Here is a 24,010-nt window from a genome sequence, read left to right as displayed (position 1 = left end):
AACCTCCATGACAAATATGAAGAATGTTGGTCAAAGGAATCTCATGTTATTGGGCGGAAAACTTCTTTTTTAGTCAAGGCCCCTGTGACCTTGACCTTTGACCCAGTGACCTCAAAATCAATAGGGGTCATCTACTAATCATGACTAACCTCTATGCTAAATATGAAGACTGTGGGTCAAAGGAATCCCAAGTTATAGGGCGGACAAAGTTTTTCAAGTCATAGTCCCTGAGACCTTGACCTTTGACCCAGTGACCTCAAAATCAATAGGGGTCATCTTCTAATCATGACTAACCTCCATGCCAAATATGAAGACTGTGGACCAAAGGAATCTCAAGTTTTTGGGCGGACAAGCTTTTTGGAGTCAAGGCCCCTGATCTTGACCTTTCACCCAGCGACCCCAAAATCGATAGGAGTCATCTACTAATCATGACTAACCTCCATGCCAAATATGAAGACTGTGGGTCAAAGGAATCTCCAGTTATTTGGCGGGCAATGTTGTTTTAGTCAAGGCCCATGTGACCTTGACCTTTGACCCAGTGACCTCAAAATCAATAGGGGTCATCTACTTATCATGACTAATCTCCATGCTAAATATGAAGAATGTGGGCTAAAGGAATCAAAAGTTATTGGGTGGACAAGCTTTTTAAAGTCAAGGCCCCTGTGACCTTGACCTTTGACCCAGAGACCCCAAAATCAATAGGGGTCATCTACTAATCATGACTAACCTCCTTGCCAAATATGAAGAATGTATGCCAAAGAAATCTCAAGTTATTAGGCGGACAAGGAAAAACCGACGGACGGACTGGTGACGTCCGGACGGACAAGCTGATTCCAGTATACCCCCCTTACAACTTCGTTGTGCGGGGGTATAAAAAGCCACATAAAATCATTACGGAATGAATGACATCAAAGAGAAAGAACAGTTACCTATAGTCCCTCTAGCCTCATTATTGAGAGTGGACAGACGGACGGTGCGATTTAAATATGCCTCCTTTCGGGGGCATAATACAACACGTACAGAATCGTACAAAAATAGTTTAAGCCAATTTTCTACTCTTTTGTATCAAAACTTAAGAAACTTTGGTCATTCTTTCTAACATGTAACAACTAAGTCAGTAAAAGAAATTATTTACGATTCTGATAAATTGTCTAGTTTTAAAGTAAAAACATAGACGCATAGCTGAATTAAAATGGATTAAAATTTACGCACCCCTTTTCTGTTTGGCCTTAAAAACAGAATTATTTCTAAAGATCCCAGTTTAGACATTTAATTGTTACGGAAATGAAAATCTCTATTGTTCCTTCACATTTATGTATAATTGTGTATTTTTGTTTACATGTTTTGTACGTTGACACGGTCTATGGTGTCCTATCCTGTTACATTGTCGTTAAATACTTTCTTTCCATTTTCACTTATATTCTATTTTGTGCCCCACCCCTTTCAATACACTCAAGCATTGTCCCTATAATTTCCGTATTAGCCGTTTTAGTTCTTATCATTTCACTTATTAATATCTAATTTCTAAATAGTTTTTAGTAATAGTTATTGACATGTCTCCACCCTTGTGCCCTTCTCGCTTTTGATGTACTTTCTAAATACCCTCCCTACTTGTGTGACAGGTTTGCTTTTCGGGCTGCATTTTCCTTAAACTCTTCAACTTCTTTAAGTTATCTAAGATTATATCTGTCTAATAACATTTCTTTGAACTGAATATCTCAACATCAGATTGGTTTATTTTTTTTTAATAATTAATTTTCGCCTGTTAGTCTCAGGGACCAATTCATAAACTAAGAACAGGGAGTTATGCATAGATTTCACAGGTTTTGCACATGAATACACTTTGTAAAAGTAAGACCAATGTTATAAACCTTTGAATGAGAAACATACTCCGATGGACTCATACGAGTTCGTGCTTGATATAATACATGGTAGGGCACCTGCACTAGTAAAGCTGGAGCGTCGCCATATGAACTAAACATTATTATTTCTTTTAAATTTTTAAATCTGATCAAAATCAGAAAAATGGTAACGCAGTTTCCTTATTTAAATGCGTTATTTTGATCATGTGAAGATTGAATGTACATGGACATGTACATTGGCTCACCTTCACTCTGAGATATAAATGGATCAGGTGTTCTTGGCAGTTGAACGGAAGCAGCTTCATTCTGATAATTGGCCTATTTTGAGTCTGAACCATTAAATAAGTTTTACACAAAATGTGTCAACCTTGCATCAGACATTTGAAATTCTTATATAATATATATGCACACATCGTTTCCTATACCATTAATTTTCTTATGGCTATTTTTTACTTCAACATTCTTTTCTGTTGAAAAATGCTTAATATCCGGCAAGTTATAGCGACGAAAAAGTAAAATGTAGATCTATTGGCTCACCGCCATTTTCAGTTATAGGTGGAGGTAGTGGAGCGGAAACAGCTTCATTCTGAGTATTTGGAAAACTTGAGTCTGAAACAATAATGTAAATTTTACACAAAATTTGACAAACTAGCTTCAGATATTTGAAACTCTAAAATATGTACATATCGTTTCCTATACTATTAATTTCCCTAAAGATATTCGTTAACATTAACATTCTTTTGTGTTAAAATGCTTAATATCTTGATAATTGTAGCCAATTGCAGAGTCAAAGAAAAATAACATTTATATCTATTGGCTCACCTTCATTTTGATCGATGAAAGGTTGCGTTGAACTTGGTAGTTGAGCAGAACCAGCTTCATTCTGATTATTGGCTAAAAACATTAAAATAGTTGGTACACACAATTTCTCAAACTTGAAATATGTCAAAATATATAAACGATCGAATTATTAATTATTGCAGATACTGTGTTTAGTCTCGTTTAGACGGGTAGTTCATTGAACCTGTCTGCAATCTCATATTCAGTGGTTTGACTTTCTTTAAAATGGTCCCACATGGAAACCTATATAATTTCTAGACACGGCAAAATTGAAAATGTTGCAGATTTGGTTTGATTCAGTCTGAAAGCACTGGAAGTCAACACCATCTAGCATCGCTTAAGCAGAATTCAATGTATAAAAATACAAATAGAAAAATTTTGAATTTAGAACACTCGCAAATATGTTCATAAAGCCTTTTTATGGAAAGTTTAACGTGAAATGCAGTGCAATTCATTTACAAGTCGCGATTGGTCTCCAAGTAAATAAATACGTTTGCCCTTTACGAGAAAAACAATGTACGAAACTAAATAAAATGGAATTTTGAAAGGAGACCAGGTGCTATGAAGTCTGCATGTCAATATCATAGATTTTTTTGTTTGATTGGGTTTTACGTCACACCGACACAGTACAGATCACATGGCCACATTCCAACTTTACTGGTGCAGGAAGACCTCAGGTGCCCTTCTGTGCATTATTTCTCGCAGGCACCTGAGTAGAACCACCGATGTTCCGTAAGCTAGCTCGATAGCTTCTTCACAAGAATCCAAGAGTCCCTGTCAAAATTCGAACCCACAGCGGCGAGTGGCAAGTGGTTAGAAATCAACGACCTTAACCACTCTGCCACGGACGCGCCGCATATCATGGATAAGACATCGAAAATTAAGTTTAAAAAGCAGGCAACATATGCTTAGGTTGATAGCGACCTCGAAGAGCAGGCCCGAAGGGCCTGCTCGCAAAGCGAGCTTTACGGTAACGCGAGTACCTGCTAAGTGATGGTTTTGAAAACTTTCGTCCGAAGTACTGATATGACACATCGCAACTTTTCGAATTTAAAGATAACGATAAAAACTGAGGAATTCTGACTGAAAACGGATGTGTAGACTGGTCACCCGCGCACTTCTATGGGAACCATAATTGGACAGGGAACCAGAATAACGGAAGCTGTGTATAAAATATCGAATGCCAGTTTTAAAACGGAAAATGTAAAATGAAAATAAAACGATTACTTTAACCGACTTTTCCCGTACATAGGTTTTGCCGGATTTCATTAAATGTACATTTACCTCCTCTTTTTTCAACAAACAAAACAGTCTAACACTATCGTATAAACAAAGAAGGCCCGACAACAATGCACTCGCCGTTCTTATTATCTCCCTACATTGAGGGCGCCATTTTGTTTGAAAAATCTGATAAATCCAAACAATTTTTTGTCGAATTTTGATGTGAAAACTATCTAGAATGAAAGAAAATAGACTAATTAAGAAAATGAATCCGAACACTCATATCTTTTATTCAGTCGTTAACGCTGTACAGACGTTTAAAGTATTGTTAACGTGACGTCACAATGTAGCGCCTAACAGCACGTGCAAAACAATCAAATCGGGTACGCTATTTTAATGTCGCAAACGTGTTTAGTTTTACATTTATTTCACTTTTAATAATCTTTATTTCGCTTGAAAAATTATAGAGTGAAATAAAATAAACAAACAAAGTTTTATCAACGTTTTCAAAATTCGTTATTCTACACACGTAAGATTTAACGACAGTTTTTTTTCATACCACTGAAACAGCCTTTTTTATACCACTGGAACAGAGACTCTAAAGAACGTTTCTATTGGAAACTCTGAGGCGAAAACAAATTTAACCACCCAAACATAAAGTCCAACATTATAATAATAATTATATTTTTTCTTGTCGTGTTAGAAAAAACACAGAAAAGCCATCACAGTACGTGTTACGTCACACGCACTCGTCACTGCATTTGTTTACAAACATTGAAACAACAGTCGAGCCGATTCCTTCTTTCTTCCTGTAAATTAAGGTAATTCACGTAGCGCAAATGATAAAATACATTAATTATATTTATTTAATAGGAGGGAACCAGAATAAACGGAAGCAGTGTATAAAATACCGAATGACAATTTTAAAACGGAAAATTTAAAAAAATGAGCGATTATTTCATACCATTTGAAGTATTTCAAGTTAAAAGTACATCGAGCTCGCTTTGAGGCTTTGCCTTTTTCATATTATAAACAATATTCAAGTAAATAAAAAAGATATTAATCAATTAGAAGAAACCAAAAATACCATTAGAACAACAATGATGTTGTGTTGAATGACCTTGGATATAAAACCATAAAATATTCAGTTGCAGGATATTTAAGAAAATGGCTACTTTAAAGTGAAAATCAATGTTCCCCTGGACAGGGCCAATTTTGACATGAGGGCTTAATTTGAAAAAAAATGTAGAGGTCCAAGAGCATCAGATCTATGATATAAAACCATATTAAAATAGTAATGTAGGAACAGTGCTTGACCATTGTATGAAGTAATATTGAATTCCAACCATAAGTCTTCAAGTTATGGTCCAGACAAAATAAAGCAAAAGAAAAGTAACAAAGGGCAATAACTCTGTAATTAATTAAGATAGAGTTATGGTTCTTGTGCACTGCACTTTCCCTTATTGTGCTTGACCATTGTATGAAGTTATTTTGAATTCCAACAAGTAGTTTTCAAGTTATTCTCCGGACAAGGAAAAGTAACAAAGGGCGACAATTCTGTAATTAGTGAAGATGGAGTTATGGTTCCTGTGCACAGCACTTTCTCTCAATGTGTTTGACCGTTGTATGAAGTTATATTGAATTCCAACCATTAGTCTTCAAGTAATGGTCCGGACAAAAGAAAGCAATGGAATATTAACAAAAAAGCAATAACTCTGTAATAACTTTAGATAGAGTTATGGTTCTTGTGCACTGCACTTCCCCTTATTGTGCTTGGCCATGGTATGAAGTTGTTTTGAATACCAACCAGTAGTTTTCAAGTTATGTTCCGGACAAGGAAAAGTAACAAAGGGCAATAACTCTATGATTAGTGAAGACGAAGTTATGGTACTTGTGCACTGCACTTTCTCTCAATGTGCTTGACAATTGTATGTAGTTGCACTGAATTCCAACCATTAGTCTTCAAGTTATGCTCCGGACAAGGAAAATGCAACGGACAGCTGGACCGACCGACCGACCAACCACCGGGTGACTCCTATATACCCCCCTCTCCAAACTTCGTTTTGAGGTATAACAAGAATATGTCTTTCCATTTTGTTGATTTCTGTTCACGGAACCAGTAACGAGATCCGTTATAGTGTAGTATAGGAATACGTCTTTCCAGGTTCGTATCTTATTTGTTATATTAAAACATAACGTAAACAGGATGTGACGTCTACAACGTAACGTATAAATAACGGTAGGCGTAACGTGCATAAGAGCGCTAACGTACATATATTGTTAATTTTTTTTTTTATTTCAATGCGTTATTTTGATCATGTGAAAATTGAATGTACACGAAAATTTCATCTTGTATGTATAGGATATAAATGAAACTATTCCGCGGGCGGTTTGGTGAATAGCTATGCCATAATCAATTTGAATTTAGCTTACTGTCCCGTGTTGAGGTGAAGTTAATAAAAAAATTATTTGCTGAATCAAAAATAGTAAAAACGATTGTTTCATAAAAAAACGAGCCCGAGCCGATTCATGACCGTGCACACATGCATCAGATATTTGAAATTTTTATATGTGTACATATCTTTTCATACACCATTGATTTCTCTAGGACTATCTATAAGTAGTACATAAAATGTATCAAATTTGCGTCAGATATTTGAAATTCTTAAATATGTACATATCGTTTACTATACAATTTATTTCTTTAGGGATATTTATTTACTTCAAAACTCCTTTTTGGTGAAAAAAAACGTCATGTCCTGAAAATTGTAGCCAATTTCAGAGTCAAAGAAAAAGTTACATGTAGATCTGTTGACTCACCTTCACTTTCAGTGTTAAGAGCGGCCGTTGTTGTTTTTAGTTGCGCGGAACCATGTACTATTTGATTATTTGTCGAACTCGACTTTGAAACATTTAAATAAGTGGTACATAAATTTGTCAAATTGAAAAATGTCAAAATCAATAGATAATCAAATTATTCCAATTATTTCGTTTAGTCTTTTTTAGTAGGGTAGTTTATTGTACCTGTCTACGATCTCATCATATTCAGTGGTGGTTTGAATTTCTCTGAAATGGTCAAAAACGGAAACCTATATTACGCCCGGAACAGCAAAATTGAAAATGTTGCAGGCTCGGTTTGATGGAGCCTGATCAAAGGCAGTAGTGATAACTGGAAGCTACCGTCCACACCCATTAGCATCGCCTTAATCAGAATTCAACATTAAAAACAGAAATAACGAAATTCTTAATTAAGATCATTCGCAGAAATGGTGTGTTCATACGGCGATCTTTATGGAATGTTTTATGTAACACGAAGTGCAGTACATTTACAATCGGCGATTGGTCTCTCAAGTAAATGGATTTTTAAACGAGAAAAACGATGAACGAAACTAAATAAAATGGATTTTGAAAGGGGACCACAGGTAATGAAGCCTGTATATCACATGTAAGACATCAAAAGTCAAATTAAACAAGGCATTCTGAAGGACAGCTAAATCCCCTTCCACAGTGAGCATGAATGTGTACATCTTGACCATTTACCAGCCACGACCTTGATGTTATGCCATGCATATCATACGGTGGCATAGAGGGGAAGTCAGAAATATTTTATCTATCACGTGCGCACTCGATGGGAGACATCAGAAATATTTTATCTGTCACGTGCGCACGCGATGGGGGACATCGGAAAATATTTAAATACCACGTGCGCACGCGATAGCTACCACGTGCGTACGCAATGACTACTACGTGGGCACGCGATAGCTACTACGTGCGCACGTTCAATTTATTACGTGCGCACGCGATAGCTTTTAATTTCAAACAAGTCATGAATAAGCACTTCCCTGTCCATTTTAGAAATGGAAGGTATTACGTGCGCACGTAGTAGTTATCGCGTGCGCACGTAGTAGTTAACGCGTGCGCACATAGTAGCTGTCGCGGGCGCACATAGTAGCTGTCGCGTGCACACGTATTAGTAGTAGCTAGTAGCATGCGCACGTAGTAGCTATCGCGTGCGCACGTAGTAGCTATCGCGTGCGCACGTGATAGATAAAATAATTCTGATGTCCCAATCGCGTGCGCACGTGATAGATAAAATATTTCTGATGTCCCCATCGCGTGCGTACATGATAGATAAAATATTTCTGATGTCCCCCATCGCGTGCGGACGTGATAGATAAAATATTTCTGATGTCCCCTCTATGCCACCGTAATATCATAAGCACATGATGGTGATTATTTGTTCCATGTTATCTAAAATCTTCCATAAAGTAAAAAAAAGTTATGAAGAACATATAACCTTGACCTTGGGGGTAGAAGCCTGGATGTTGAGCTCTGCAGATTGTGTCATGGTGGGGTTATTTGTGCCAAGTAATTTTAAACCTTTGAATTGTCAATAAGTTATAGAGTGGACATGAAAAATAGATGTTTTTACATTGGACCTTTGAGTGTGACCCTGACCTTTAGGATTGTGACTTGATTACTGTGCTCTGCTAATGGCGTCATAATGTTGACCATTTCTGCCAAGTTATCTAAAAAAATTGCAGCGGTTTAAATGTTATGGATAGACACGAAATGTAAACTTTCAAACATTTGACCTGTAAGTGTGACCTTGACCTTGGGTGTAGCAATTGTACATCGTCTCATAATGGTGATCACTTGTGTTAAGTTATTTAAAGAACTTTTCAGTGGTTTAAGTTATGAAGCGGACACGAAATGTATACCTTTTAACACTTGACCTTTAACTCTGACCTTGACCTTAGGGATAGCAACCCAATTATTGCGCTCTGCACATTGCCTCATAATGGTGATTACTTGTGCCAAGCTTTTAAAAAACCAGAGGTTTAAAAGTTGTGGAGAGGATACCAAATGTAGACTTTTATACATTTGACCTTTAATTTGACCTTGACCTTGGGGGTGACAACCTAATTATTGCGCTCTGTACATGTTCTTATAATGGTAATGCATTGTTCCAAGTTATTTTCTAAAAACTTCAGCGGTTAAAAAGTTATGGTGCGGACAAATAATGGAGACTTTTTCTTATGAAATGAAGAATTTTTAACATTTGATCTTTAAGTTTGACCTTGACCTTGGAGTTAACAACCCAATTATTGCGCTCTGCACATTATTTTATTATGGTGATCACTTGTGGCAAGTTTTTTTAAAAAAAAAATGGTAGCAGTTCAAACGTTATGAAGCGGACACGAAATGAAGACTTTTTATTATGAAATAAAGACATTTTTACATTTGACCTTTGAGTGTGACCTTGACCTTGGGGGTAGCAACCCAATTATTGCGCTCTGCACATCGTCTCATTATGGTGATCACTTGTGCCCAGTTATTTAAAAAACTTAAGCAGTTTAAAAGTTATAAAGCGGACACGAAAGTGTTACGGACGGACGGATGTGCTAACGGGACATTAATTATGTGGCTACTCTCTGTATTATTCTTTTTAGCCACACAAAAGAAAATAGCCACATAAACGAAAACCTTATTTTGATTAAATATGCTTATTTACTATCATTTCTATAGTAGCCATTGGCAGAATAAAAAACACATGTACATAGATTGGCTCACCTTGAGAACAAACTGTATCACTACGTAGTTGGACGATACTTGCTGCATTTTGAATATAGTCCGCACTTGACCCTGAAATACCAACATAACTGGTACACGAAATGTGTCAGTCTTGAAATATGTCAAAAGATATAAATGACCCAGTTATTGCAGTTTATTTAATGATGTTTAAACGAGTGGATAACTGTCTACAAATTTATATTTATGAATTTGACTTTCGTTAAGTCAAACAATGTACTTAAAGTAAACAAGAAGTACACTTAAAACTATCACATATGTTATTAACCTTTTTTTCAAAGTTATTTAATATATATTCCAAATGTATTTCTTTTAAATAAACGTATGAAGACAAATATCTTTTTTCATATTATGCCGCAAAAGAGCATAAGACTATGCACGGTAGTTTAAAGTTATTTTAGGCCTCCCTCATCGCCAGAGTATCCTAATGCCCAAGCAAACCCTTCTAAGTATAACAATGTCCTGACGTTCATGAAATGACGCTTGGTCGCCAAATAAAAGCATTTCTATTGATATGTTGCGTCCTATTATGCTTTTGACTTAAATGACATATTTTATGCTTATCTTTCTCAATCAATATAATTTCATATTATAGTATAGCGACTAGACTGTAATAGGGGAAATATGATGGTCATGGGCGACATCCAGGGTCTTACTCTACCAAATAAATATTGAGACGTAAGGCCGAGATGCAGCCCCCACAACAAAAGTTCTTCATAACCACTGTTGTACAGCATTCCCCGGAAATAGCCCATAAAACGTATTCGAAAGTAATAAGGTTTACATCAAGTTCAACCGAGGTAATGTTTCAACTTATTTCTCAATCATCACTTAATCGATGTTTCCAAACTAAATAATTTTGTGAAGCTGAATACATCTGGTTTTAGAGAAGTATTTGCTTTTTTCTGCAAATTGAATACTTTTTATCAAATTGGTGATAGAATGTAGCGTATTTGTTGACATTTGCGAACGGTGTTGATATTTACCACTAAATCAAGCCCAAAACACATTTTCTGTATCAAACTGCTGCTTTGATACAAAATATAGACTTCCCTCTATTTGTTTTTGAGTGTTCCCCCATCAACTTGAGTTACAAAATTGTTTAGTTTGGAAAAATCGATTTAGTTATGATGGAGAAATAAGTTGAAACATAACCTCGGGTGAAATCTACTTACATCTTTTTACTTTCGTTTTCGATGTTTTGAGGGGCTGGCACATAATAGCTGAGAAAAAAGAGTTGTGTGGGTCAATATCTAATACAGTATGGGCAACCAAGTTAACAAAACAAATTTTTAAACATAGTCCTCCATAGATAAACCCTTAAATAATTGAAAAAGGACGACCAAACTTTGCAGCAATAACTGCTTTAAGGGTTTTAGACAATGAAAGATAAGAATGAGATGGGTGTAAAAGGACAGTGCCTTGTTTTCCTAAAAAAATCAATTACAGTAACTACTTTGTGTGCAGCAGCATTGTCATGCAGAAAATACAGGCCTTTCAAACCAATCGAATGACGAACTTTATTGAAGTACTTTTCCATTTTCTTTTTAACACGATATCTCTAGAACTTGGATGTGGTAGAACGGACTCTAGAAACAGGAATTAAGAACAGTTCCACAGGATTTGAAAAAAAAGATAAGGTACATAACTTTCTTGACACTTGTAAGTCGCTTGGCAATGCATTGTCGACGGACATTTTAGTGGCCCTAATGTTATTTTTGTTCCCTCTATCTGAGTTTTCAAATATTTAATTTCTTTACATCTATGGGATGGGTTATTATGCACGGATGAATCATAAAAATTCCAGAAAGACTGCCACTGAAATAAGTCCCCAGCAATTGTTTGAAACGATAATTTCGGAAGTTTATTAGACATAGGAAATATTTAACTTGTTGGAAAGTCTGTATACCAGGCATCAGTAGAGGGGATTGCTCGCTGGTGTGTCGGTGTAAGTCTCCATCTGGGTTGTCTGGATTGTTTCCCTAGATTTTCTGTAATCTTACCGACTACTTATTTTTATGTCTATATCCAATGTTTATTCCTATGTTTGCAGAATTATATTTTCAATATCAGAATGCTAAAAATAATTTCTTCAATTTTCTGATCAATATTTTTGACTTGCAATTCCAAACAGATGTTTTGTAAAACCGTGATGAATGATGTCGGCGTTTGATCTTATATGGCCCCTCTCTAGTAAGACTAATTCTTTCCATTTTGTTGAATTTTGTTCACGGAACCAGTATCGAGAATCGTAATAATGTAGTATAGGAATGTACATTTTTCCAGGTGCGTACCTTAATTGTAATATGTAAAAATAAAGTAAACAGGATGTGACGTTTACAACGAAACGTTTAAAGAACGATAAGCGTAACGTGCATAAGAGCGCTAACTTAAGTTTCTTTATTTCAATGCGTTATTTTGATAATGTGAATATTAAATGAACACGGAAATTTTAGCTTGTATGTATACTTAGGATATAAATGCAACTGTTCCGCGGAATAGTCATGCCATAATCAATTTGAATTTAGCTTACTGCCCCGTTTGGATGTGAATTTAATAAAAAAAGTGCTTAGCTGAATAAAAAATAGTAAAACGATTGTTTCATAAAAACGAGCTCGAGCCGATTCATGACCGTGCACACGTGCATCAGATATTTGAAATTTTTATATGTGTACATATCGTTTACTATACCATTTATTTCTTTAGGGATATTTATTTACTTCAAAACTTTTGGTGAAAAAAGGCTAATGTCCGGGATATTGTATTCAAAGAAAAAATTACATGTAGATCAATTGACTCACCTTCACTTTCAGTGTTAAGTAGAGCCGTTGTTTTTGATAGTTTAGCGGGACCAGGTGCAATCTGATTATTTGCCGAACTCGACTCTGAAACATTAAAATAAGTGATACATACATTTTTTAAATTGAAATATGTCATTATCAATAAAGATCAAATTATTCCAGTTATTTCGTTTAGTCGTTTTTAGACGGGTAGTTTATTACACCTGTCTACGATCCCATCATATTCAGTGGTGGTTTGAATTTCTCGGAAATGGTCTCTGCACATTGTCTCATTATGGTGATCACTTGTGCCAAGTAATTAAAAAAGTGTACAGTTTAAAAGTTATGGAGCGGACACGAAATGTAGACTTTTTATTATGAAATGAAGACATCTTAACATTTGACCTTTGACTGTGACCTTGACCCTTGGGGTAGCAACTCAATTATTGCGCTCTGCACATCGTCTGATTATGGTGATCACTTGTGCCAAGTTATTTCAAAATCTTAAGCGGTTTAAAAGTTATGGAGCGGACACGATTGTGTTACGGACGGACAGAAAGATGGACAGACATACGGAGACCATTCCTATAATACCCTTTCTGCTATGCGGAAGGGGATTAAAAACCGGCAACATATCCTAAGGGTGATTAAACAATATTCAAGTAAAAAGTACTCGAACCACGGAACAAGATGTAAATCAAAAACAATTGTAGAAGAAACCAAAAATACAATAAACGCAACAATGATGTCGTGTTGAATGGCCTTCAACGTATTTTTATGTTATTTAATACATGTTTTATTTAAGTTTTTTTTTTATTTAAGCATTTTTTTTTATAAAATATACGTAGACAAATATCTTGATGTGTATTTCCTTAAGTTAAGGGTCTTCAAATACAACTTGAAAATCATGACCTTTATATTGCTCAACTGACTGCAAACTGCAACAGCCTGTTATGGCAAACGCAAGCATAACAGTATATGCAAGTCTCAAGCACATTGATCTGAGAGAGATTTCAGACTGATTGTAAGATGAACTAGTAAAGGGGCAAAAACCACAAGTCTACAGGCTCGGTTTATTGACATTGTTCATAGTCGGCGGTGGTATGTTCAAGCTTCCAGTATTACGTCTACGCCTTCCTCCTTTCACCACCTTTAGCAGAATGTAATATTTACTTATGACCTTACGGTACATTTGAATTAAAAACATACTCGCATACGTTCATGCGATGTATATACAAATTCATTACAGTCAGTCTGGTGCCAGAAATTTAGCAACAACTTAAAAAACATTATTATTTCGTTTTTACAGTATTTAAAAAAATCGATAAATTGTTTTTTAAGACAGGATTTTAACTGGTAATTAGTAAATTCACAAACTTTGCTAGTTCCTGACCAATAAAACTCGTTTGACAATGTTAATAACATCGTTTACATTTGCAGGTATAGTTAGTCGTACTGCGAGATTTATTCATCCGCATACCTTATTTCAATTAACTACATCATGTTTGATCCTGTAAAATTTGACAGAACAAGATAAATGACATCTTTAAGCGTGTATATGTGCCATTGTTAATTGATTTTAGAAAATTTGCAAATGTCAAGGCCATTTTAGTTATCTGCCCTTTTTGTGTTGAACAAATTTCCTTTGCTGGATAAAAACGATATTTTTTTTATCAAAAACAGTCTTAGTCTTTTTATCACATCGGAGATCTGAAAGTAAGAGTCTCATAAGCAAATATATTTTTCATATACGATTGTTTACTTACAAGGGGTATTTATTCCTTCACTTTTTTTATAGGAAAACCTTATTTTGATTATATATGCTTATTTACTATCATTTCTAATATCCAAGAAATTGGCAGAATAAAAAAACACATGTACATAGATTGGCTCACCTTGAGAACAAACTGAATCACTTCGTTGTTGGTTGATACTTGCTGCATTTCGAATTTTGACCACACTTGACCCTGAAATATCAACATAATTGGTACACGAAATGTGTCAGTCTTGAAATATGTCAAAAGATATAAACGACCCAGTTATTGCAGTTATTTTATTCAATGATGTTTAAACGAGTGATTAACTGTCTACAAATTTATCACATATGTTATTAACGTTTTTTTTTTCAAAGTCATTTAATATCTATTTCAGATGTTGTTTGATTAAAGTATTTCTTTTTAAGAAACGTATGAAGACAAATATCTGTTTTCATATTATGGCGAAAAGGGCATAAAACTATGCATGGTAGTTTAAAGTTATTTTAGGCCTCCCTCATCGACACAGTACCCTAATACCCACGCAAAACCTTTTAAGTATAACAATGTCATAACGTTCATGAAATGACGCTTGGTCGCCAAATAAGAGCATTTCTATTGATATATTGCGTCCTTTTATGCTTTTGGCTAAAATAACATCTTTTATACTGATCTTTTTCAATCAATATAAATTATATTCATAGAAAAGCGACTAGACTGTAATGGGGAAATGGTCATGGGCGACATCCAGGGTCTTACTTTACCAAATAAATATTGAGACGTAAGGCCGAGATGCAGCCTCCAACAACAACAGTTTTTCATAACCACTGTTGTTCAGCGTTTCCCGGAAATAGCCCCTACAGCCTTTACATCGAGGTCCTATAATTAAGACCATTTATATAGAAAAATATGTTGGGAGGACTGAAACAAGGTAGAGAGTGTTTCAATAAGCTTACAGCTTCCAACACAATCAAACTAAAATAAATTTGTATAAACCAAACAAGGTCGGATAAGACAGGGAGTCGTTAAAATCAGGGGGTCGCTAAGGCAGTCTCGACTGTACTATAATTTCTGTCAAAGAGCTCGCTTTGAGGCTTTGCCTCGTTAATATCACTACAAGAAGCGCCGTAATACGACCAAAACCAGGTTTTCAACGACCAAGTTTTGATGTCATTGCAATCAATAGGTCAAAGTGCACTGAAATTATTGTGAAGAAGCTGAGAATTTTATTGTAAGCAGATGACCTTGACCTTGCTCGCAGATATCTAAGTGGCAATCCAAAGCAGTCACAAGTTTGGTGTCAAAAGGTCAAAACAAACTCAAGTTATCACGTGAAAACTGTATACATTAACCTTAATCACAGACACCTTGATATCGATCCCAAGCTGCCTCTTGATATAAGCTACCAATACATCAATTTTGGTGACAAAAGGCCAGAGCAAACTCAAGTTATTGAGCAGAAATTGAATTTCTATTTTAGTAACAGTGACCTTGATCACAGACACTTGGGTAGCAATCGCACGCTGCCTCTTGATATAAGCTACCTAAACACCAACTTTGGTGCCAATAGGCCAAAGCAAACTCTAGTTATTGAGCGGAAATTGAATTTCTATTTTTAGTAACAGTGACCTTGGCCTTGAATACAGTCACCTGGGTAGCAATTTTTAGCTGCCTCTTAATATAAGCTATTCATACACAAAGTTTGGTTTCAATAGGGCAAAGCAAACTCAAGTTATTAGCGGAAATTGAAATTTCTATTTTAGTAACAGTGACCTTGACCTTGATCACAGACACCTTGGTAACAATTCCAAGCTGCTCCTTGATATAAACTACCTACACACCATGTTTGGTGTCAATAGGCCAAAGCAAGCTCAAGTTATTGAGCGGAAACCAAAAGTTGACGCCCTCCCGCCTGCCAGCTCGACCGCCCGCCGACTTCGGTATTACAATAACCCGATTTTCGTTGTAAACCTGGTTAAAAATATGATAAACGTTCCTTGCACAGTGTTGAAATAAAACTTCTAAGACTATCGGCAATTTTCTATATTAACAAAGTAGACCGGTAACGTGCGTTATACTACCACAATGCACAGGGTTTTCTTTTTGAATTTTGCTCTAAAAACTGTCTAGAATATTAGAAAACGGTCTAACTAAGAAAATAAATCCGAACACCAATATCTTTAATTAAGTCTTTAACACTGTACAGATATTTTAAATTTACGTGGCGTCACTACTATGCAGTGCCAAACAGCATGTGCAATAACCGTCAAAAAAAGAACGCTATTTCAATGTTGCAAAACAGTTAAATATCACTTTTATTTCGCTATAAATAGTTTGTATTTCGTTTGAAAATGATATGAATAAGGCGAAGCCTCAAAGCGAGCTCCTTATGAAAGAAATTATAACAAGAAATGTCGAACTAAACATATGCCCCCCCTTTCTAGCTGTTGACTCAGATTATTGGTTATTTTGCTACAGAAACTTGCCCTAAATGGAAACATTGAAGTGTTCAGTTATGGAAAAAAAAGAAAAATAATAAGGACTTTGAAATAGTTTTCAAGAAAAATAGCGGAAACCATTCTGACATTTTATGCCCCTGTGACCTTGACCTTTGAACTAGTGACCAAAAATCAATAAGGGTCATTTAATAGTTATGACCAATAAATATAAGAAATATGAAGACTTTGTGAAAAATAGCTTTCAAGATAATGAGCGGAAACCATACTACCATTCAAGGACCCTGTGACCTTGAACTTTGACATAGTAATCCTAAAATCAATGGGGGTCACTTACTAGTTATGACCAATCAGTATGTGAAATATGAAGGCTTTGTGATAAATAGTTTTCAAGATAATATGGGGAAACCATTCTGACATTTAAGGCTCCTGTGACTTTGACCTTCGAACTAGTGACGTGAAAGCAATAAGGGTCATCTACTAGATTTTTACTTTCGAAATAGTCCATTTCATGTTTTATATGATATCTTAATAAAATCCACCCGTCAGATAACAGAAATTCACTGAAAATCCGATTTCGGGATTGATAACTCCATTTCGGGATTTATAATTCCATATCGGGAAAAGGATATAGCAAAACGGTTACGTACAGGAAGTTGGTATTGTCGCGGCGTCTATTTCTATCTTTATTCTTTATCTTATAGATAAGATGAGTATGAATGTAATTTTCTTATTGCAATTTATCATAAGATGTGCTTAATACTTGAATCAGTTTAATTATCAAACGATCACGACCATCGTGAGTATGTTACTGCGCATTTGAACTCCATACCGTGCTATTTATAACATAGAGCATTCAAAATTAAGATCTATTTCTTACAAATATTTAAGAGATAACAACAAACGCCATAATTTTAATTATTTCGGAAGCATTTCAATGCTTTTGTTGATATCATCAGCCGAAATTGTAATTAAGAAATAATAGAGTTATATCCCAAATAGTGATTTTATCACTAAATAAAATCACTGTTTGGAGTTCGGATGCGAGGAATTATATCACAAGGGCGTAACCCGAGTGATATAATGATTCGCATCCGAACGACATATATAAAATATTATAACTATATTATTTCGATTCTAACAAGACATCAACAAATAAACTCTGCTGTACCTGATATCAAGTCAAATCGCGTCGCATTTTTAGCGGTTACGTCACATGTCTAATTGTTACGTCACATGTCTTAATATAGAATGTCAACAGTGAATTTATTGGATATTCTAACACGGCCCGCACTTTTCCCTATTGAACATAAAAAACCTAAAGTGTGTGCTATTATGCAATAAAAATACTGTTGACGTTTCATATTTAGACATGTGACGTAACCATTATACATCTGACGTAACCATTAAAAATTCGATGCGCTTAAATTAAGTACAGTAACAAAATCAGGTATGCAGCATTTATTTGTAAATCAAAATAATATATCCAAATCGGTAATTTCATCGTTTGATAAGATCACTGTTTGTCGTTCGAATGTGCATCATTATATCACTCGGGCTACGCCCTCGTGATATAATTTCTCGCATCCGAACTTCAAACAGTGATTATAATTATTATTATTATTTCTTAAATAACGCTCATTTGCCGTCCTTCTATGTTCAATAGGGAAAATTGTCGTGTTGGAATCAACAATTATGAAGATATTTAATGACGTAACGTATTGAGAAAATGTGGGAACGTTAATTGATGACGTATATTACAAGGATATTTTTCTTTTGAGTGAAATATTGAACATATTTTCACGAAATATGATAAAATCCCATATATTTTCAAAGGCCGAAACAGTGAGTGAAATATATAGAATTTTATCATGTTAAGTGAAAATATATTCCATAATTTTCGAAAAACGAAAACTTTGTTATTCAATTTTACCTTTAAGGAAAAAGGTTCTTGACAAAAACACTTATTTCCTATGAAGTTGCAATTGTACAGCGCACAGTAATACATTGATTAATTATTGGTGGCTGACATGGTTCAAATGCAGACGACACTTTATCATGGCCATCATGAACAGTTTTGAAAAACATAAACAGATAATTTCCGATGATAAAATGAATAGCTGAATCTACTGAATATCAGAAAGAAGTCCAAAATATAATAGGAGTCTTGGCTCCACCAACTTTCATATTTATTTTTCATATTTGTTTTTTCACAAATATGATAAATATTTGGTTGATATAGCACCATATTTCATGAGTAAACTTAAATAATAATAATAGAGTGACAACGAAAAAACAACAGGGTCAGAAACCGATTTTGCTCCTTGGAAAGGATAATATTTAAGAGAGTTATTTCTTCACTGTTTTTCACAATTACAGAAACACATAAACCCAAACACATGTTTATATATAATTGTCGCATTCATTGCATTAATAAAAATTCAGAAAAAGAAAGATCTTTCAAGACTATAGGCAACAATCTAATAGGTGAACATCTAAGTCTGATTCAGTCTCATTTTTAGGAACAATAACCACTTCACCCTTTTATTTTATTTTACGGTACTCTTGCTATCTTCCGTTCAAGTATGAAATTGTATCAATTTTATAAACAACAACAACACATGTGTTTTTCATCAGTTAAACTTGTTTAGTTTTTATCGACCTTTAGAAAATATAAACGTTTTGAAATAATAAAATATAAAACTGATTTTAGTAAACTGAAACGGGTATCTGTCAATTTTGATTGAATAGAAAAAAGACTGGTCCAAACAATGTCAGATTTTTCATCCCATCCTGAAGGAGTATCTCTATTATCATCCACTTACAATTTTAAGCATTTTATAACTAAAAATGTGTCCATAGGACACGGGTGCCCCCACACTCCATCGTTTTGTCAATCTTATGACTCAAAGTCAAATATTTTTGGGCTACATGTGCCACAAGTTGAAAACTAAAAATCTTTTACTAAGTAAAGGGCAAGAACTTTACAAAAACTAAATAAACCAACAAGCAAACCCCAAGGGACTTAAGTACACATGCTGACCAACATTCTTGTAAACTTTCAGGCCTACAGGTCAATACTTTTTGAGCATGAACAAGTTGAAAATTAAAAATTTATACTAAGTCAAGGGCAATTACTCTGACAAAACATATAAATTCACATACAAAACCCCAGGTGCACAACTTCACATGCTGATCAACATTCCTGTAAGTTTCATGACTGTAGGCTATGTGTGACACAAGTTGAAAATGGCAAATGTTTAGTAAGTCAAGTAAGTGACTCTAAAAATATACAAAATAGATCAACACCAAAATACCCAGGTGCACAACTAGACATGCTGAGCAACATTGCTGAAGGTTTCATGAATCTACGTTAAATACTTTTTGAGTTACATGCGACACAAAATGAGAACAGACGGACGGATCGACAGACGAACGGACAAGGGTAAATCTAAATGCCCCCCCCCCCACACACACACACACACTTTAGGGGCACAAAAAGAAGGCGGATAATCATCTGGATTTGGCAATAAAACAATTTTAAATGCTTAAGCTACCATATTTTATCTCAGTTCATACAAAAACGTATACACCAAACTGCCAGTATCTCTTAACTGAAGATTCTTTCTCAGAAGAAAAAGAAAGGAAACTAAAATTTGACTATAACCTAAAAAGAAAAAAGTGAAAAAAATAATGCTCCCTCCAGTGCCAAGTGAGGTTGAACCCACGCTCTATTTAAACTATTTTTCCTCAGTAAAATACATATTCTTCAGAAAAGAGGTTCCGAATCTTATACCTAAATAGATTATAGAATATGATTAACAAATTGATATTTTGTCACCATATCTTCTGATATTTCGTGGACAGGCTTTGAGTATCAGGAGAACATTTCAGTATGTTATAATAAGAATATAAAAAGAATACTTTAATGCTTCGGTATTGTTGTTTTGTTGTTTTTTCCTCTATTTTTTATACATCAACTGTGGTTTTTTAGTCTGATAAAAAAGTAAGGTGCAAGCACAGTATCCATAATGTAGAACGTTTTAAGTCAGGGGTAATAATTTTTGATCAAGACAGCTACAATAAGAATCATAACCCACCCTGGTGTCATTGTTCCCGATACCAAGTTGTGTAAGAAACAAAGTTTGTTAAGACTGTTTAATTTTGAATAAAAGCTATAAAAATAATAGATGGCTTATAACTTGCCGTCATTTACCTAAGGCGCAGAACAGTCATATGTATGTAATAATGCCGCACATACGAACAAAGTATACCCCATCACAGACAAACATACAAAAGATTGGACATATGATAAAAACAGAAACAACCATCTAACACCTTATATCAAAGGAAAGAAGATTACCTTATGATAGATAGATATTTTTTGCTGTGAAATGTTTAAGAACATTAAAGGTGTAGATATTTTACTCAACCATATAGGACAGTTTCAAGACAAAACATTTCGTTATACCAATAGATTTTATAACTATGATATAAAATATAAAACAGTTGACATATTGCTCGGATTCGTATAACGCAAGACTTTTACTTTTGATACTACAATAGCACTGTTAGTTTATACTAGTAAAATTTCAATCATCAGAACAAAAAAGCCTCTTTTGATCGGCAATATGTAAAATATATATGACGAAAAAATGACCAACCCGCTCTGAAATTTAATGACAATGACATACTTTGTTTGGTATATTCAATTCTAATATAATCATGAGTTCTTTTTAACGAATCACACAGTATGCCAAAAATCACAGCATTTAATAAAAAACTAATAATATATATTTGAAAGAGATGCCAAACTGCTGATAACATAAAATTATATTTAATTCGTGACTGTGTGTTTCATTTATGTTGATTTCATATTCTGAAAACTTTTCATATTAAGTAGATCTAATGCTCAAACCTTCTTGTTGTCGTAACTTCTTCAGGTCCGCAATTTCTTTAGTCCGCTTATCCTCCAATCTTTTATATATAGCTTGCTTTTGCTGCTCTTCGATGTCTTCAATTTCTGTTATAAGCTTAATAATGTCTGTACTAGTTATATTTTGTGTGGTCCCCGTAGTAGAATCTGATATGAAAAATAAAGTTATTTCTACATTCTTTAAAGTGACATTATGCACATCCAAAGGTTTATAGTGAGTGAACGGGTGAATATCAAATTCAGTTTTCATTTGGCCATAATTCCTTTTAATTTAATAATTAAGTTCACATGAACAATAAATAACGCGCAGATCCAAATAAAATTTCTGTAAATATCCATTAGAATTTACCTTTAAGGCTTATTTTATAAAAAGAGTGGGGCAGTCTTTTTTAAATTTAGGCAGATTTATAATTTTATCCTAAACATTTTCAATATCAACTGTTGGTCAAACAACATTTTGACAGTCAATCTTTTTGAAATATAAAGTCAATTCAGCTCAACTTGACTTTGAAAATATGAACATAATGTCACTTTAATTTAACAAAACATAATGAGAGAATCATAGATCTTATTAAAAATTACTGCAAAATCGATTTTTTTGTATATACAGTGGGTGAAATTGCGCAAAATTTGAAGAAACGTAAAAATAGAAATTTTAAATAACAGTAGTTTTCATGCAGTTATGAGTGTAATAAATGGGTTTTCATATGTTTCATTGTCTTGAATATTTATTAAATACAGGATAGTTCGTTCTTTAGTTCTGTGTAAGATCGAAATATATTCCACCGAGTAAGCACCAGAAGATATATTTCATGAGTTGCGCAGCCACGAGTGAAATATGAACTTTTGGTTTAAACATATTTATTGCATATATTTTAATCATACATTATACATACAGTTTCATAACCATACTAACATAATACACGCAATGGATTTTGATGGAAACACTAGGTGCTTATTAAAGTCAATCTCCATTATTGATAAATTACAATAAAACTAATACATGGCTGGTAGATGAGCAAGCAAAGAGCATATAACAAATGTGTACCACAACCGCTTCTATTGATTGTATACAAAATATTTTTGAAAAAATACACAAAACTAGGTTATGTGGTAAGGCTCTTGCATTATTTTAATTGATAGATATTTTAATATAATATATTAATAGAAAAAAAAATAAAGAAATAGAAAAAAGAAGGAATATTAAGATGAAAACCAACGTTTAGAGATGAAGAGACAAATGATTTTTTAGCACTTAGACAGTATAAAAACTATTTTTTAAAGTGTTTACCAGAGTAATTGTTAAGTCGTAGACAGTACTTTGCAACATTTACTCGTCATGCAAACTACCCACTATCCATTATGTATTTTTGGACGGCCAGAATTAAATCCGTATTGTCTGATTGAGAAAGAGAAACATCCCCAAAAAGAAGAGTATGAAGAGAGACATTTTGAGTGATTTGACGCACTTTTGTAAGAAGGCATGTACGGTGGCAACTATAAAAGTGGCATTCGAGAAGATAGTGATAGTTGTTTTCAGGTTGTCCACAATGGCAAAGGGGAGAATGGACTATATTACGAGTGAAAAGGTAATGATTTAGTTTGCTACAATTCATGCGAAGCCTAGCATGTAAGACCTGTGCCATTCGTGATCCGCTGTAAAAATAAGCAAGCGTACTATCACCGACTGGCATAACTTTACTTTTAAAAACTTTTAAAGTGGGAGAATTTCTTACATCTGTTGATAGGTTATTACAATCGCGAATTGTCACGGGTAAGAAGAATTGTAATATTGGTTAGTTCGGGAATGTACAGGTCTCAACTGATCTGGGTTTCGAAGGTTGTACGAAGACGTTGATCCATTATTTGGGGGAACGAGATTTGTTAGATATTCTGGTGCAAGACCATTTATCATCTTATAGAACATTATAAGCCTGTGAACGCGTCGTCCCTCTTCTAGGGATGACCAATTCACTTCCTGTTGAAGATTATCGAGAGAGACCAGTTTGGTTGCTCCCAATACAATACGAGCACAAGCATATCCTTTTCAGCCATAGAGCAATTATTCCATATAACATCAGCATATTCTAGAATTGGTCGGATGAAAAAGGTGTATATTACTTCAAGAGATTTCCTATCAAGAATAAATTTCAGTCTACGCATAATGTGAACCCGTTTCCATGCTTTATTTACTATAAAGTTAATATGTTCGTGCCAAGAGCAGTCATTTGACAGAATGATACCCAGATGTTTGTGGTGTTCTACCTCCGATATAATTTGGCCATGCATGTTTAGAGATGGGTGGTTTTGCTGATGAATTTTTCTACTTAGCAATTGGCATTCGGATTAAAGTTAACTAACCACGTATCGGCCCATTCTGTTATTTTTAGGATATCACATTGGAGGAGTTTTGCAGCAGCATTTGGGTTTTCAACAACAATATATAAACTGGTATCGTCAGCAAAATGTCAACGACAATATCATTTATAAAAATAAGAAACAATAGGGGTCCTAAAATTGAGCCCTGAGTAACTCAATATGAACTTTTTGTTTTCACGATGTCAAATAT

General features: G+C 34.5%; 1 protein-coding gene across 1 annotated transcript in view; it reads right to left on the bottom strand.

Moving 5' to 3' along the window:
- Window positions 1–24,010, bottom strand: part of LOC132755153 (uncharacterized) — a 69,560-nt gene that overhangs the window by 7,477 nt on the left and 38,073 nt on the right. The window contains exons 12-17 of the mRNA XM_060745961.1: window positions 21,424–21,588; window positions 14,191–14,262; window positions 12,317–12,400; window positions 9,498–9,569; window positions 2,685–2,756; window positions 2,400–2,471 (exon numbers count right to left, since the gene is read on the bottom strand). Of these exons, the coding sequence (XP_060601944.1) occupies window positions 2,400–2,471; window positions 2,685–2,756; window positions 9,498–9,569; window positions 12,317–12,400; window positions 14,191–14,262; window positions 21,424–21,588 (537 nt within the window). The remainder of the gene's footprint in view (window positions 1–2,399; window positions 2,472–2,684; window positions 2,757–9,497; window positions 9,570–12,316; window positions 12,401–14,190; window positions 14,263–21,423; window positions 21,589–24,010) is intronic.

Source organism: Ruditapes philippinarum, unplaced genomic scaffold (genome assembly GCF_026571515.1).
Source record: "Ruditapes philippinarum isolate M1 unplaced genomic scaffold, ASM2657151v2 ctg1541_1_1_1_1, whole genome shotgun sequence".
Lineage (NCBI taxonomy): Eukaryota > Metazoa > Mollusca > Bivalvia > Venerida > Veneridae > Ruditapes > Ruditapes philippinarum.
This window is presented reverse-complemented; position numbering and strand designations above follow the sequence as displayed.